General features: G+C 41.7%; 2 protein-coding genes across 3 annotated transcripts; both read left to right on the forward strand.

The window, feature by feature from the left end:
* Nucleotides 1–914: 914 nt before the first annotated feature.
* Nucleotides 915–3,099, forward strand: pigv (phosphatidylinositol glycan anchor biosynthesis, class V). The gene is made up of 3 exons (XM_005744467.1): nucleotides 915–1,273; nucleotides 1,437–2,603; nucleotides 2,694–3,099. Exons 1-3 carry the CDS (start codon nucleotides 1,211–1,213, stop codon nucleotides 2,973–2,975), a joined length of 1,512 nt encoding a protein of 503 aa, XP_005744524.1. The 5' UTR covers nucleotides 915–1,210; the 3' UTR covers nucleotides 2,976–3,099.
* A 1,947-nt stretch (nucleotides 3,100–5,046) lies between these two features.
* Nucleotides 5,047–13,597, forward strand: zdhhc18a (zDHHC palmitoyltransferase 18a). 2 transcript variants are annotated; one of them, XM_013913687.1, is made up of 10 exons: nucleotides 5,047–5,754; nucleotides 5,852–6,012; nucleotides 6,312–6,461; nucleotides 7,948–8,085; nucleotides 8,174–8,225; nucleotides 8,754–8,856; nucleotides 8,969–9,081; nucleotides 10,177–10,282; nucleotides 11,142–11,212; nucleotides 11,877–11,940. In XM_013913687.1, the coding sequence occupies exons 1-9, from the start codon at nucleotides 5,522–5,524 to the stop codon at nucleotides 11,181–11,183; spliced, it is 1,098 nt and encodes a 365-aa protein (XP_013769141.1). In that variant the 5' UTR covers nucleotides 5,047–5,521; the 3' UTR covers nucleotides 11,184–11,212; nucleotides 11,877–11,940. The 2 variants fall into 2 exon arrangements, with proteins under 2 accessions (XP_013769141.1, XP_005744525.1); XM_005744468.2 differs by lacking the exon at nucleotides 11,142–11,212 and having other exon boundaries at nucleotides 11,877–13,597.
* Nucleotides 13,598–13,998: the final 401 nt, after the last annotated feature.

Here is a 13,998-nt window from a genome sequence, read left to right on the forward strand (position 1 = left end):
TGTCCAAGATTACCTGCTCATTAAATGCTTCACTTGTATTTAAAGACTCCTAAAACTCCTTAAAAAGGTGTTACAACATGAATGTCAAACTCACTTTAATACACACAGCTCACTTTTATCTGAAGTGGGGAAGATGAGTAAAACATTTTGTCAGATTATAGATTTTTACTAAACATTTAGTCCCTGGGATATCTTAATATGAGATTAAGACGTCACATCTCAGTTTTTCTACATGATGAATTTATACAATTACAAAAAGTTCTGGTAGCTCACTGTCCTGTATTCAGTTTTTGTTTAATCACAGAAAACTTTTTTTGTTTTTAAACTGAAATTTCTATAGTAGAGAGTGAAAAACAAGAACTTTTTGTTATCTAGTAACTATTTTCGTATAATACAAATGGCTGTGAGGGAGGTCTTTATCAGCAGGAAAAGCTGTAAAACATGAAAATACAGCTAAAGGTCACAAGATGCATTCCTTTATATTTTTTTTTATTTTATAGTCTTTTGGCGGGCCGGATTAGATTCTTTGCAGGCCACCTTTGGCTCCCAGGCCTTCTGTTTGACACCCCTGTGTTACTAGATTGTCTCATTGTACTTTATGAGGCTGCAAAACACAAAGGGCTTTCTTTTACATGAACTTAATCAAAATAGTTTCAGGCCATCAAACCCAAATATCAGTGCAGTAAAACAAAATATTCAGAAATGTGTATATCAATAAAAATCTTCTAAATCCTTATAATTCTATTTATGAAATGAAATGAAAGGGGGGGGGGGAACTGCGTTTGTGGGCATAAACCAGTCCATGGGGCAGTATCGAGCGCCGCCTGCTGGAGCGGACATGTATGGCGTGTTAGCGATATTACCGCAACGATGCGAACTTTTATTTTGAAATAACGTTTGCCCTTACGCCGGAAGAGAAAAGTGCCATTCGAAAAGAAGCTGCAGGATGAGGATATGAGGACAAAGAGTTCAGCCGAGCGACAAACAAACGCCGCTCGAAGACCATAAAATATCATTTGTGTTTACTCTTTTCGTTTCCTAACTTCAACGCCAAACTTCTAAAAACTAATTCACCGACTACTTATTTTTCCGTTGTAGCTATGTTTTATAGAAAATATGCCGACTCCAGCAGTGAGAGTGTCGTATTGGCGGCAGAGCTGATGCCTGTCGTAACCGGCTTTCTCGGCTTTTGTGTGTCGCATCAGTGACTATGGATGTGAGAGCAGTTTTGGAGTTTGCCACAGTAACCAGGGGCCTCTCTCTGGTTCTGCAGGTAAGTTTGGCATTATTAAAAGTCTCGAATGAACGAGTCATATTTGACAACAGGACGTTTCTACCTACAGGCTGTAGTGAAAGTCACTGTATACTTTAAAAGCATACAGCTGACATGTGTATCACGAATGTGTATTTTAATAATGATAAATGTTTCTTTTCAGGCTGTCTTGAACGCTGCTATCCCTGACCATGACGCCGATGCGTTCAGGCCCCCTCGGACAGAGGACTCCCTGTACTTTGACTCGATGGTGGAGTGGTTGTTTGGCGGCCTCTCTCACTGGGATGCTGAGCACTTCCTCTTCATTGCCGAGAGAGGATATCTTTACGAGCACAACTTTGCGTTTTTCCCCCTCTTCCCCGTCATCCTCCGGGGCCTGGCAGAGACGCTGCTGTGGCCCCTGAGCAGCTGGCTGAGTGTGCGGGGGCGGCTGCTGATTGCTGTGGCCCTGGGAAACAGCGCCCTCTTCCTGTTGAGCGCCGTCGCCTTGCATGCCCTCAGTAGAATAGTTCTCCAGGACAGGCGTCTTGCTCTGCTCTCCAGCCTGCTCTACTGCATCACACCCGCCAATGTTTTCATGACTGCTGGGTACTCGGAGAGCCTGTTTGCTGCTCTCACTTTCGGTGGTCTTTATCTCTTGGAGAAAGGATTCATCTTCCGAGCCTGCCTTGCCCTCAGCATAGCTACCGCAGCACGATCAAATGGCCTTGTCAACATAGGGTTTCTGCTGTATCTTCCGTCACTGCATGCCATCTCCCAGATTCGTTTGTATCGCGCCACAACAAAAGGCCACAGTAAAGTCTTCCACTACATCTGGGTCATCATCTGTCTGCTGCTGACCTCTGTCTTGGGAACTGCAATTATTGCCCTACCCTTCTGTGCTTTCCAATACTATGGTTATAGGACGTTTTGCACACCATCCACCTCCTTGGAGAGCATTCCTCCTGCTCTCCTGTCAATAGCTGAACGGAAGGGCTACCGGGTTCCGGATGAAAACGGTCCACCACCCCTCTGGTGTATGAGACCCCTGCCCCTGCTTTATTCTCACATCCAGGATGTATATTGGGATGTGGGCTTCCTCCGTTATTTTGAGCTGAAGCAGATACCCAACTTTCTTCTGGCTCTGCCTATGGCCACCCTTGGAATAATTGCCTGTTATGCATACTTTCAAGCTAATCCAGAGCTGTGTGTGAGACTCGGCCTTTGGGACACAAGTGCAAACAAAGGGCTTGACAAACCCACGCCTGGATTCTTCAACCCTCGAGTGTTCGTGTATGTGGTGCATTCAGCAGTGCTGCTGGTTTTCGGGACATTGTGCATGCATGTGCAGGTAAGGAAGTTGTATAATGAGTGTCTTGCAAAATGTCTTGTTTGAAGCTATTCAAAGCTTCACCCCTCCTCTCTTAATCTGCCTTTGTAGGTACTAACCCGATTCATGGCCTCCTCGTCTCCTGTACCATTCTGGATAAGTGCTCACCTGCTCCTCCTCAATGAGCCACTCCTTCATCGAAGGAAAACATCAAACCCCAACGTGCAGCTGCATTCTAGAAATAGCTGCAAGCACACACCTCAGAATCCTATTGTTGCGCTCCTGCCACACTTAAAAGCCTGTTCTTCTACCACACAGAGCATCCTGGGATACTTCCTCTCTTACTGGCTACTGGGCCTTGCACTGCATTGCAATTTCTTGCCGTGGACTTGACTTAAGACATTGTTTCAAGCTCTTAATGCTAAAGTTCTGTGCAGGACTAGGCTGTAAAGTCAGTGCTTCAGCAGGGATCCTTTGGTATTTCAATAATAACCATTAATTGCAATAAAAGGACAGTGATTTTGTCAAAGAGATAATTGTACATATAATGCTACATTTTACATAATTAAACTCACACTTGACAAAAAACACAAAGCCAGCACAAAGTCCAAAAAGTTGTGTCTTACTGGAGTGACCTTGCCCGGTCCTGCACAGAGCTTTCTGTGACAAGATTACATTTTTAATGCCAGTTCTTGATCATGATACAGTTGCCAGGTTTCATTTGCACATTTTAGTCAAATGTGTTTTTGTGTTCTTTGAGAACAAATGTAGAAAATAACTGAAATCTTAATGGACTCTAGTTGGGTGTAAATATTGGGAGACTACGGTTGTACGTGGGAGGGGAACACTTTTTATTTCATGTCCAGTTCTTCCTGAAGTCACTGCTCTTTGAATCCTCCAGCTTGTGTCTCGGGACTTGAGTGAGAATCAAAACAAAACAAAACAGGAACCTTAATTTTTTTTCTTCATCTTCTATTTATTTATTGTGTTAATGGTAATGGTTCTTTCACGAGGCATTGATGTAAAATGTCCATAATGTGCAATTTTATTTTAAAGAACATTGTTGCCAAAGTTGTGTTAACATGTCAGATAACACGCGATAAATCTAAAGAAGGATGACATTTGTGCTGAAGACCTTTTCTTTCATGTAAAAGTTTTAAATTCTTTACTGTCGTGCAAAGTAAACTCGTGAAACGACTTGGTGCAGAACTGCTACACTTATTTTTATGGAAAAATCTTTACTAACACCACCAACTCAACTGAACCCTGACAGTTATCTTTATATAGTTTCCAAACTAGTGTCCATTCAGTGCAGCTTGACAGCTATTATTCAGCATATGCCACAAGTGAACAATGGATTTCTGTTATTTTAGGCCACTGATACTGTGATACACACCTAGAATCACTGTCTAGCTGTGGTGTAAAGAGACTAATTCAAAAGTAAAGGAAATATAAGTGCACAGGTGAGAGTCTTGCCAGATTACATTACCCCACTACTGTAGTAAAGCTAAAGGACGTGGATGAGGAACATCAGTTTTCATGTAATGCTGTAGAGCTGTAGCGAGTGGAGCTACGATTTCTTGTTGTTCAAACAGAATTGAATACGAGCTATAAATGTGACTGATCATGCTGACCTCTTTCTGAGGAAAGATGACAGAATATGACATGAGAGCTAAAAGAAGACGAAAAAAATGGAAACACTCTGAATGACATCACAGCTGAAATGACAGAGCAGGTGTACAACTATTTGAAGCAATATGTTTTTTAATCTGTCAACTATCACAACATCCTGTTGACAACTGCAATCAGGTGAGATACTAAAATAGGCTATAACCTATTTTCTCCAGAAAATATGAGGTCAGGCAGAAGTGTTCATGGACTATGATCACAGATGACATTGTGACCTGTAGTGAGAGTAGGGAGCAAGTGGAGGAGAGCCTGGAGAGGTGGAGGTATGCTCTGGAGAGGGGAGAAATTAAAGTCAGTAGAAGCAAGACAGAATATGTGTGTGTGAATGAGAAGGAGAGATATAAAGAGTAGAGATAACGAAAGCAGTTAGACAAAGTTAGAGAGGCAGGGCAGAGAAAGGATAGTAGGGGTGGTGGATATACTGGACAAAGGATGTTGAAGATGGAGCTGCTAGGCAGAAGGGCATGAGGAAGACCACAGAGAAGATTTGTGGATCTAGAAGGGCATAATGAGGTGATTAGAGGGTGTTAAGGATAAGACAGGGTGAAATGGAGGCACTAAAGGAAGATGATTTGCTTTTTTTTGTTAAATACAATTTTTCTTTCATTAACCTAATCACAAACACACTGAAACAAAAATGTCATATTTTAAACAAATGTTTGTTTAAACAAATTATGCAACATTTTTAATGTTATTTTCGGCACGGGTATAAATTAGTATAGAGAAAACCCAGCCTGTGTCAATAAAAACAGATTATCATCGCGCCTGCCACTGATCTTCCTGTCATCTCCGTGCAGAGTAGACGCGTTTTCCCCATTATGGATCATCAGGACGTACGTGATGACGTTACGATGACGCCATGACGTACGGTAGCTGACTGTGAAAGAAAAAGGAACTCCCGTGAAGACGTTGGAGTGGAAGCTCCTCTGCGAGGGTTGAATTTTTAATTGAGGCTAGTTAATTTGACAGCATGGGCAGTCATATTTCCGTTTGGCTTTAATTTAACTACCAAACATGGTAGTTAACCCCGCGCCAACCTGGGGGTTGATTCAGACTGTGAACTACGGAGAAGAATGCCTTTGTTGGTACGCTAGCTAGTGTTAGCTTTCATGATGGGAAAGTAAGAAGCAAAATATAAAGTTACACTGACTGACCCTTGAGAGGACTGTCGTTTTTTAAAAGAAGAAACACGACGAGAAAAGAGAGGTCTATCTGTATGTGCCTTTAGCTACCTCCGAACCGCTTACACGATGAAGAACTGCGAGTACCAGCAGATAGATCCACAGGCACTGTCGGTGACCCCGCTGTCGGCGCAGAATCTCGGGGAGAAGAAGGCACAGTCGCCCCGGAGGAAATGGGAAGTGTTCCCCGGGAAGAACAGGTTTTTCTGCGACGGGCGACTCATTCTTTCCCGACAGAGCGGTATCCTTCCTCTGACAATGGGCCTTATTGTTGTCACCTGTGGCCTTTTCTTTGCATTTGAGTGAGTCGAAATGTACGTGTTTATTTTCGAGGGTGTCTTGTGACGTCTGAGTTTATACCCCCCCCCCCCTTTTTTTTATGTGAATATACATTTATAGTTGCCCGTTCCTGGTGAAGCACCTGACCATCTTCATACCTGTGATCGGCGGGGTGCTTTTTGTGTTTGTGGCCATCTCCCTGCTGAGAACCAGCTTTACCGATCCAGGCATTTTACCCAGAGCCACTCCAGATGAAGCTGCAGACATAGAGCGGCAGATAGGTGAGGCATATGTAAGTCCAGCTTACTCACTGTGGGACAGATGGAATGAAAGAGCTTTTCCATCTGTGTGTGTGTGTGTGGGGTGGGGTGGGGTGGGGTGGGGTGTCTGAGGGACATGTTTGTTGCTGAGCTGCAAACCTAAGCTGATTACTCTGGGTCATGGTTGAAGAGCACAAAGGCCTGGTATAGTCTGATTTCTACTGACTTCCCCATTTTTATGAAGTTACTTGGTTGAGCTGTTTTGCTGAAATGCAAACACCTTAAAGAAGTGTCTCCCCCTTGTACATGTCTATTTTAAGATACCTCAGGATCCTCTACATACCGCCCTCCTCCGCGGACAAAGGAGATCCTCATCAACCAGCAGGTGGTAAAGCTCAAATACTGCTTCACCTGTAAGATGTTCCGCCCTCCTCGCACCTCCCACTGCAGCCTGTGCGACAACTGTGTAGGTGAGAATAAACTTACACATGGAATCCCAACTCCATCTACCTTAAGTGCAAAGTGCAATATTGCTATTATACCCAGTGCCTACCTATGCCATTCTTAAAGCTGCTTTTATTAGGATTATTACTCATTTATTTATGATTGAATAGAACATTATTTTTTTTATGACTGTTTCATTCTAATAGTATGATTGTTTATGTTTGCCTCTATGCTTGTGCTTACTATGATAATGAAGCTTATCTTAGTGGGGAACACTAATGTTTAAATATCAGAATGATAATACATTTCCTTGAGCGTGTTCCAACATTATACTTACAATAGCCTGAAACCTCAAATTTACCAAGAGCCTACAAAAAGAAGAAGTGAAACCCATAAACACATGACCTGACATTTGTTTTTTAAAGTAACCAAATCAGTTTAGCCATATAAGCAGGATCTATGTAGTTGAAAGTGGGTGGTTAGCATTTGGTCATTATTTTAGTAAAATAAAGAGTTTGATAGTAACAACTGTTACTTCTCCATGTATGCCATAAAGAAAAGCTCATAAATCTGCCTCATGAGCTGTAGGTTTTTGCCAGGCAGTGGTTTTAAATCGGAATTTATTCCTAACAAACTCTCAGGGAGTACATAATTAAATAATAATTTTTGTTTCTTCAAAGGTTACTGTACTTTCAGTCCTAAATTTCAGTACCTTCCCCTCACATTGCTCCCTGTGAAGGGATTGTACCACTACGATGGCGCTTTATTGTGAAAGGTTGGAAAGATTATTAATTTGATTGGGTTTTCTACAATTTTACTTAAACTTTTGAAATCACTTATGCACACATTGAGGAAGTTGGGAGTTTTGTTCCTCATTTCTTAGGATACAACCTAAATGCGTGACTTTTTCTGTGTTATGCCTTCTATGTTTCCGTACAGACCTGCTGGGAAACACTGCTGACACCACTATTCTTGGAAAACCCTTTTTTCCCCCCTTTTTTTTCTTTTAGTTTGAAAATGATAAAGCTCAGACAGCCAAGATTGCTGCCTGATTAAGTTTTATCAGTCATTAAATTAGGGTAAATGTAACACTTAGGCTCATACAGCTTTTATCACTTTACTGTTCTTTTCCATAATGCTCCTGGTTTGCTCTTATGTTGCTGTATTTGCTCTGAGATGAGTCCAGGTTTGTGTTTTCTGCTGCTGTGAATGCTTCGTGGTGACGTTTTACCTTGAGTAACAAGTCCACCTTTTTGTCTGTCCCAGCTAAGAAACCTCTGGTGTAACTTTTTGCCACTGTGTTGATCATTTTGTAGTTTTTTCTTTTTTGTTTTGTTTTTTAACCAGCCCTCTCGCTCTCTGCTTCCACTTTCCATGAATGGGCGTGTGATGTGTCAATGCAGATAGAAATCCTGTAAAAGATCCACTAGATTGATCCACAGAGATTTGTAGTTTGTCACTGAAATTAATGACCGTAACTTTATGCCTTCTTTGCTTTCTTTCCCCCTCCAGAACGATTTGATCACCACTGTCCATGGGTGGGAAACTGTGTGGGAAAACGCAATTACCGCTTTTTCTACAGCTTCATCATCTCCCTGTCTTTTCTCACGTCTTTTATATTTGGCTGTGTCATCACACACATCACCCTGCGTAAGTACTAAAACACATTTAGTATCTGTCACGTTACCAGCAAAGACTTTAACATGCCTCTGTCTCTGATGTTGATGTTTCTCTCCAGTTTCTCAAGAAGGTAAAAGCCTCGTTCAAGCCATTGAAGAGACCCCTGCAAGATATCCTTTGTGTGTCACTCTGCTGTGTTAGACAGTCGAAGCACTTCCCGCTGCTCCTCAGCTTATGCCCACCCTTAATAGGATAAGAGTGTTAGAGGTGCTTTTAGTGTGATTGCTGTCTATTAGTAAGTTTGCTGCCTCATGTCTTGTGAGACAATTATAGCCGTAACCATTAGTCACAGTCACAGATGACTGTGGATTGATTTCCACATGCTGTGTATTACATATAAGACATTATGTTATTGCCCGAAACATTTCTGTGTCTAAATAAGAGACATACCTAGCATGTTTTTTTTTTTGTTTGTTTTTTTCTGTAAAGACTGACTTATATACTTATAGTAGCTAAGGTATTTGGGATATTTAGATTATTTTGAAGGGAAAAATGCTCAACACAGATTTGAATGTAGCAGTGGGGAGATATTTTCAATTTACAGACATGCATGAATGACAGTTGTTTATCTTTAAACATCATGGATCTTTGGTTACCATTTCAACAACTGATATTATACCTTGACTTTCTTTGTGCACTGTGGTGGAGTTGGTGATTTGTTTCTTCTCCATCTGGTCTATTTTGGGCCTCTCAGGCTTTCACACCTACTTAGTAGCTTCTAATCTCACCACAAATGAAGATGTGAGTAGTGCTATTCTGACGTGGCAAAGCTGAATTCACGATTGTTTGATTTTTGTTAAAATACACATAAAATGCTGAAAACGGTGGAGCTCACAGCTTACTTGTCATGCAGATAAAGGGATCCTGGTCAAGTAAAAGGGGTGCAGAGGAGTCTGAAAACCCATACACTTATAACAGCATTATAACTAACTGCTGCGTAACGTTATGCGGCCCCATGCCTCCGAGGTGAGTAAAGACGTCCTCCTCATCACTTCACACATTTTCATCAAGTTCACCCTTGTGTCTCACTAATCACCTTAACAACTCGCAGTCTAGACACACAAAGCGGCCTCTGAGCTTTTGGATGCTTTAGGTCATATTAAGATTTGGTACCCCGCCGTTGGCTGCATGGATAACCCTCCAAACTTGCCCTCTGATTAGCAGATGTCTTGTTGTATTCCAGGGAACATGTTCATTCACATCTCGTTTAATATCTGTATGTGCTGCTTTAGAGCAGCTTCTGCTACTATAAAATGTGTTTTCATCTTGACATGACTACCTCTTGCTGTGTTTTGGTAGATGGAGAGTTCACCGGATACACTGTTTGTTTAGCCTGTTGATGCAAATGTCTAACAGTCTGTATGGTTTACAGAGAATGGTCCCAAAAAAGAGAAAATATACAGTGAGCGGCAGCGCTGTGGGTGAAAATGCCTTGGTGATGCTAGCGGAGAATAGCCAGACTGCTTGAAGCTAGGAAAGCAATAGTAACTCAAATAGTCACGGAGTTTAAGCAGAAGGGCGTCTCTGAACACATAAAACGTTGAACCTGACACAGCAGCAAAAAACCGCACGGGTTGCTGCTTCTGTCAGCTAAAAACAGGAAGCTGAAGTTCACAGAAGTTCAATATTGAACAATAAAAGACTGGAAAAATGTAATCTGCTCCGATGAGTCTTGAATTCTGTTGCAACATTTAGATGGGAGGGTCAGAATTTGGTGTAAACAGCACGAATGCATGGATCCATCCTGCCAACCATTACACCAGTGGCATCAAGGCTTCATCCTGCCAATGGTGTAATGGTTTAAAGCAGATTCAGCAGTGACTCTATGACTGAGTGTTCCAAGTCACTGTAAAGATTGGGATTCACTCTTAGGTTCTGACCATAAGTCATTGTATTAGTTCAGGCCATTTTTGTATATCTTGCTTTGAATACAGTGGCAGCATGGTGTCTTGTAGTTGTGCATTGTTGCAGCTGTATCATTGCAGAGACTTGAACGGTGTTAAAGTACACATGCAGTTTACACCCTGGTGGATCATAACAATCTTGTGTTCTGGTTTCCAGTCTGATCGACAGAAGAGGTTTCCTTCCTCCGGATGAGCCGATCCCTGCTGCGTCTGCCTCAGATATAGAGCTGCCCCCCTTCAGGGCCAAGAATGATGCAAACATGGTAGGGATTAAAAACCTTGTGATCCCTCCCAAATACTGACTGTCCCATAGTTCCCAATGTGTTGCGCCTCCATCCTTTAAACTTCCAGCTATGGTTCCTCAAATGCAAAGTGGCCAGAGCTGCGCTTTTTATTGTTGCCAGAGGGAAGCTGTATCTATTTAGTTTTTTTTATTTTTTATTTGAACCGTTACAGGGCTTTTAACGGCAGCTTCACTAGAGCTGAGTTTTAATGGTTCAGAACTGACCCACAACACAGAGCCAGACAGTCACTGCAGAACTGATTAAGGAAACTAAGAAGAAACTAAATCGAAAACTCACCAGTGAAGTTTCTTTTAACTGTTTGGCATCATGACCAGTTAACTATGCGTTAAAATCACCACTGAGTCCTGCAGATGTACATAACGGTTAATTTGTGCTGTTTACACTAAACACCTTAATATGTGGTTATTTTTGCCAGAGAATTCAACATGTTGTTTTGTCTGCTGCAAGTCTGGTTTTATGCTGTAATGACAGTTGATGGACAGAATTGCTGCTTTCTTTTAGTGTGTTGGGTAAATCGTGCCTTGAATATATTTGTGTATTATCTTATCAAATGCAGGTTATTAGCCATAATCTTAAAAGAATTTCTATTTTTTGCACTCATACAATAACAGTTTTGCTTTTTGTGTATTTAAATAAACAGTATTTTTGTATTTTGAGATTTGTTTACTTTTTATTTTGTGCCTGTCTGAGTGTTTTTCTTTGGGAATGAGGGGGTTGTGTTGTCCTTCTGAATGAACACATGTGTATATACGCCTGTAACTTTACTGTCTATATAAAAGCGTTAACACTCAGTGTTGTACTGTATCCACCCTGCCAGGAGGAGAACTGTCAGGACTTTTCTTTGTCCTGCACAGCCTGAAGGTCACTGCTGCATATAGATGGTCGATGGTAAGACTAGGGTTGAACCTTAAACCACTCCCATCATCTCTTCACTTGCCTCCGCTGTGTGCCTCCGTCCTTCACATTACAGTTGCAGTTCTGTTTGCTGTAGCTGCCATCTCTGTGGTTTTGAATATAAAACTAAACAGGGGCAGATATTGTTACTGGTTTGTGGTGATGGTGTGAATAATATTTGTGAATATGCATGCTTCACTACCATTCATTAACATTTGCTTGACTCGCCCACCTCTTAACAGTTGATTTTCTTTCCTCTTTGCCATGAGATGCACGGAGACGCAGTCGAATACAAGTCTGCATAATCTTTACCCTCCTTTTTGCTCCCAATTCAAGCCAGAAGAAAAGACAGGAAGCAGCTTCTCCGTGCACATCTGTAAACCTTTTGCCATATTTGGCTGCCTTCTAATTGCATTTTCTGCATCGAACTCACGTCCTCCAAGCTTCTCCATCTTATCACAGCGCTGCCATCAGAGCTCCCATTGCTTTCACTTTTCTTATGACTTCCAAACTAATTCCTTAAATCAGATTGCAGAATTTTGTGTACACGCCTGTCCTGGTTTTACTCTCATGCCATTCGCAGCTTGGCTTCTTTTTAACACATTTTGCTCCTGCCTTTCCTGATTTTGCTCTTTTTTTCTTCTTCTTCTTCACGCAGTGCACTCAGAGCACAAAGGATGTGCTGGAGAGGGTGGTCCACTCCTCAGACTTTCCTGTCCTTTGCTCCCCCGGGACCCCAAAGACTACCCCTCAGGTCCTGAATGTTTCTAGCCGCGCAGCCCCAACCTCAGAGCCTTCGCCGTCTGTTGGCTGCACACAGCAGCAAGCTCGCCAGCCAGCGGCCACTGCATGCCCCCCGTTCAGCCGAAGCAACAAGAGGGACTCACTGCACTCGATCAATCCAGCCTTCCGTCTGGCTTCTCCTTCACCCACGCTTAGCCACACCACACTGATATTAGGGGATGCACCCGACACTGGCTTTAATCCACTGCACTGAGCGGACTTGTCCGGCTGCGCTGCTCATCGCTGGTCTGGCTATAACCTCTTTCGTTGTGGTGGTCATGATGCATGTTGCGATTTGTTTCGTCAAGACGTCATTGTGAGGAGTTGTGGATTAAGTTGCACCACCAGTGTCACACTGTATGTGTCCTTCAGAATTTAAGTAATTCTTAGTAACACTTGGAAGCACAATATAGAGATATTTTTTTAAACACCTTTTTTTAAGACGCCCAGAACATGCCTCCACAACCTCAGCAGAACCTCAGTGTTTAAGTTCCTGCTATTATCTTATGCAAACGGGTATGAAAATCTGGGTTTACGTACATTTCAACTGTGGATGCAAGAAGTTTGGACTTGCCGACCTGGTATGCTCTGGATAGCGAGCCATTTCAGGATTATTTATTAACTATATCAGGATTATCAACTCAAGAGTTGGCCTTATGTCTGATTCGGTTATGTCCTGTCATTTCCTGTTTAGATGTACATGATCGCAGTGTAATCAGGCGGTTTAGCAGTTTGGAGATACATTAATAATCCGAGCGTGAAGGATGGGCAAGGTACAATTTAGTTTGTTTTGTTTTTTTTAATGTCTTTATTTCAGGGTTTTTTTTGTATTTATTATTTACTTCTGCATGTCTTGCATATCAGAAATGACACTTTTCTGGAGGTTTGTCATGTTTATATGGACAGCTAAATTCAACCTGGGCAAGGTGGGGTAGGTTTGTTTGGGTTTTACCAGGAAATAGCTTCCACATATTTTTTATTCTTCAGTCTGTTACTCATACTTTAGACATCAAAGTATTTAAATCAAATTTGCTGCTTCCTACCAGGATATGGATAGTGCTATTTATCACTCTTTTTAGTGTTACTGTGATCTGCTGGGCTGCTTTAGGGACGGGTGAGCATCTGTTCAGTCTTTGCCTAAGGGCAGGAAGACTGTGTATTACTGCAGGCACTATTTTAGCAGAACGATGTATGGGTGGATGAGACCTCTTTCGTGTCTGTGACCTTCGTCCACATTGACAGCATGAAACCTGCTCCCCTTTCTGTGATGGTGGAGAACAATTTATTCAAAAGAAGGCAGCAGGAGCTTTGTGCCACTAGAGGGCACCACATGAGTACAACAGTTTGAGTGAAACGGTTAGGGAGGGGAAAAGGCTTTTCTGTGTGTTATTTAATCATTTTGTAACTGAGTAGGTTGTGAGTTTGTGAAGAACTACATCGCCATAGTGGGTCATTCATTTATCAAATATCAGTATCAAGACTCATAGGTAGAGTAGACAACTACAAGCAGCGCTTGTATGAACAAACGTTTGTATTTTGTATGGTGTAGCAGTGAAACTGTAACATTTGATCAATAAATATCATCAGACTTAGTGATTGGGACTCTTTTCTTTCTTCTTCTTTTTTTCTTTTTCCCGTCTTCAGTTAAAAAGAAAACCTTCTACACAATGACATTACAATAGCTTTAAACAAGCTAATGTCAAAATCTAATCTAAAAGCAGGTTCATTCTTTCATTCACTCGGTTAGTGTGATCAGACAGCCAGATATGCAGTAATAAAAAGCATGTGTGAGGTGTGTTTATCAGAAACACAGCATGTCATAAAATCCCCCAAGTGCTAAGAAGAAAGTTTTTGTTTGTTTCAGTTTTTCATGCATTTAAAGAAACTATTTTGTCTGCAATTATTAAAACCGAAATATAAAATTTAAGAACATTTCTTGATGGCTATAAATGTATTCACAATGGATTGACAGTGACAGCCGAGGCCAGAGACTGACA

The sequence above is a fragment of the Pundamilia nyererei genome, unplaced genomic scaffold (assembly GCF_000239375.1).
Source record: "Pundamilia nyererei isolate P.nyererei 1_Seehausen unplaced genomic scaffold, PunNye1.0 scaffold00144, whole genome shotgun sequence".
In the NCBI taxonomy this organism is placed as follows: Eukaryota; Metazoa; Chordata; class Actinopteri; order Cichliformes; family Cichlidae; genus Pundamilia; species Pundamilia nyererei.

Bases quoted from the DNA above. Each gene is read 5' to 3' on its own strand.
- pigv (XM_005744467.1), top strand. From the start codon at position 1,211: ATGGATGTGAGAGCAGTTTTGGAGTTTGCCACAGTAACCAGGGGCCTC. The intron at 1,274-1,436 runs GTAAGTTTGGCA...GTTTCTTTTCAG, and splicing joins GCCTCTCTCTGGTTCTGCAG to GCTGTCTTGAACGCTGCTAT. The intron at 2,604-2,693 runs GTAAGGAAGTTG...CTGCCTTTGTAG, and splicing joins CATTGTGCATGCATGTGCAG to GTACTAACCCGATTCATGGC.
- zdhhc18a (XM_005744468.2), top strand. From the start codon at position 5,522: ATGAAGAACTGCGAGTACCAGCAGATAGATCCACAGGCACTGTCGGTG. The intron at 5,755-5,851 runs GTGAGTCGAAAT...ATACATTTATAG, and splicing joins GGCCTTTTCTTTGCATTTGA to TTGCCCGTTCCTGGTGAAGC. The intron at 8,857-8,968 runs GTGAGTAGTGCT...CTTGTCATGCAG, and splicing joins ATCTCACCACAAATGAAGAT to ATAAAGGGATCCTGGTCAAG.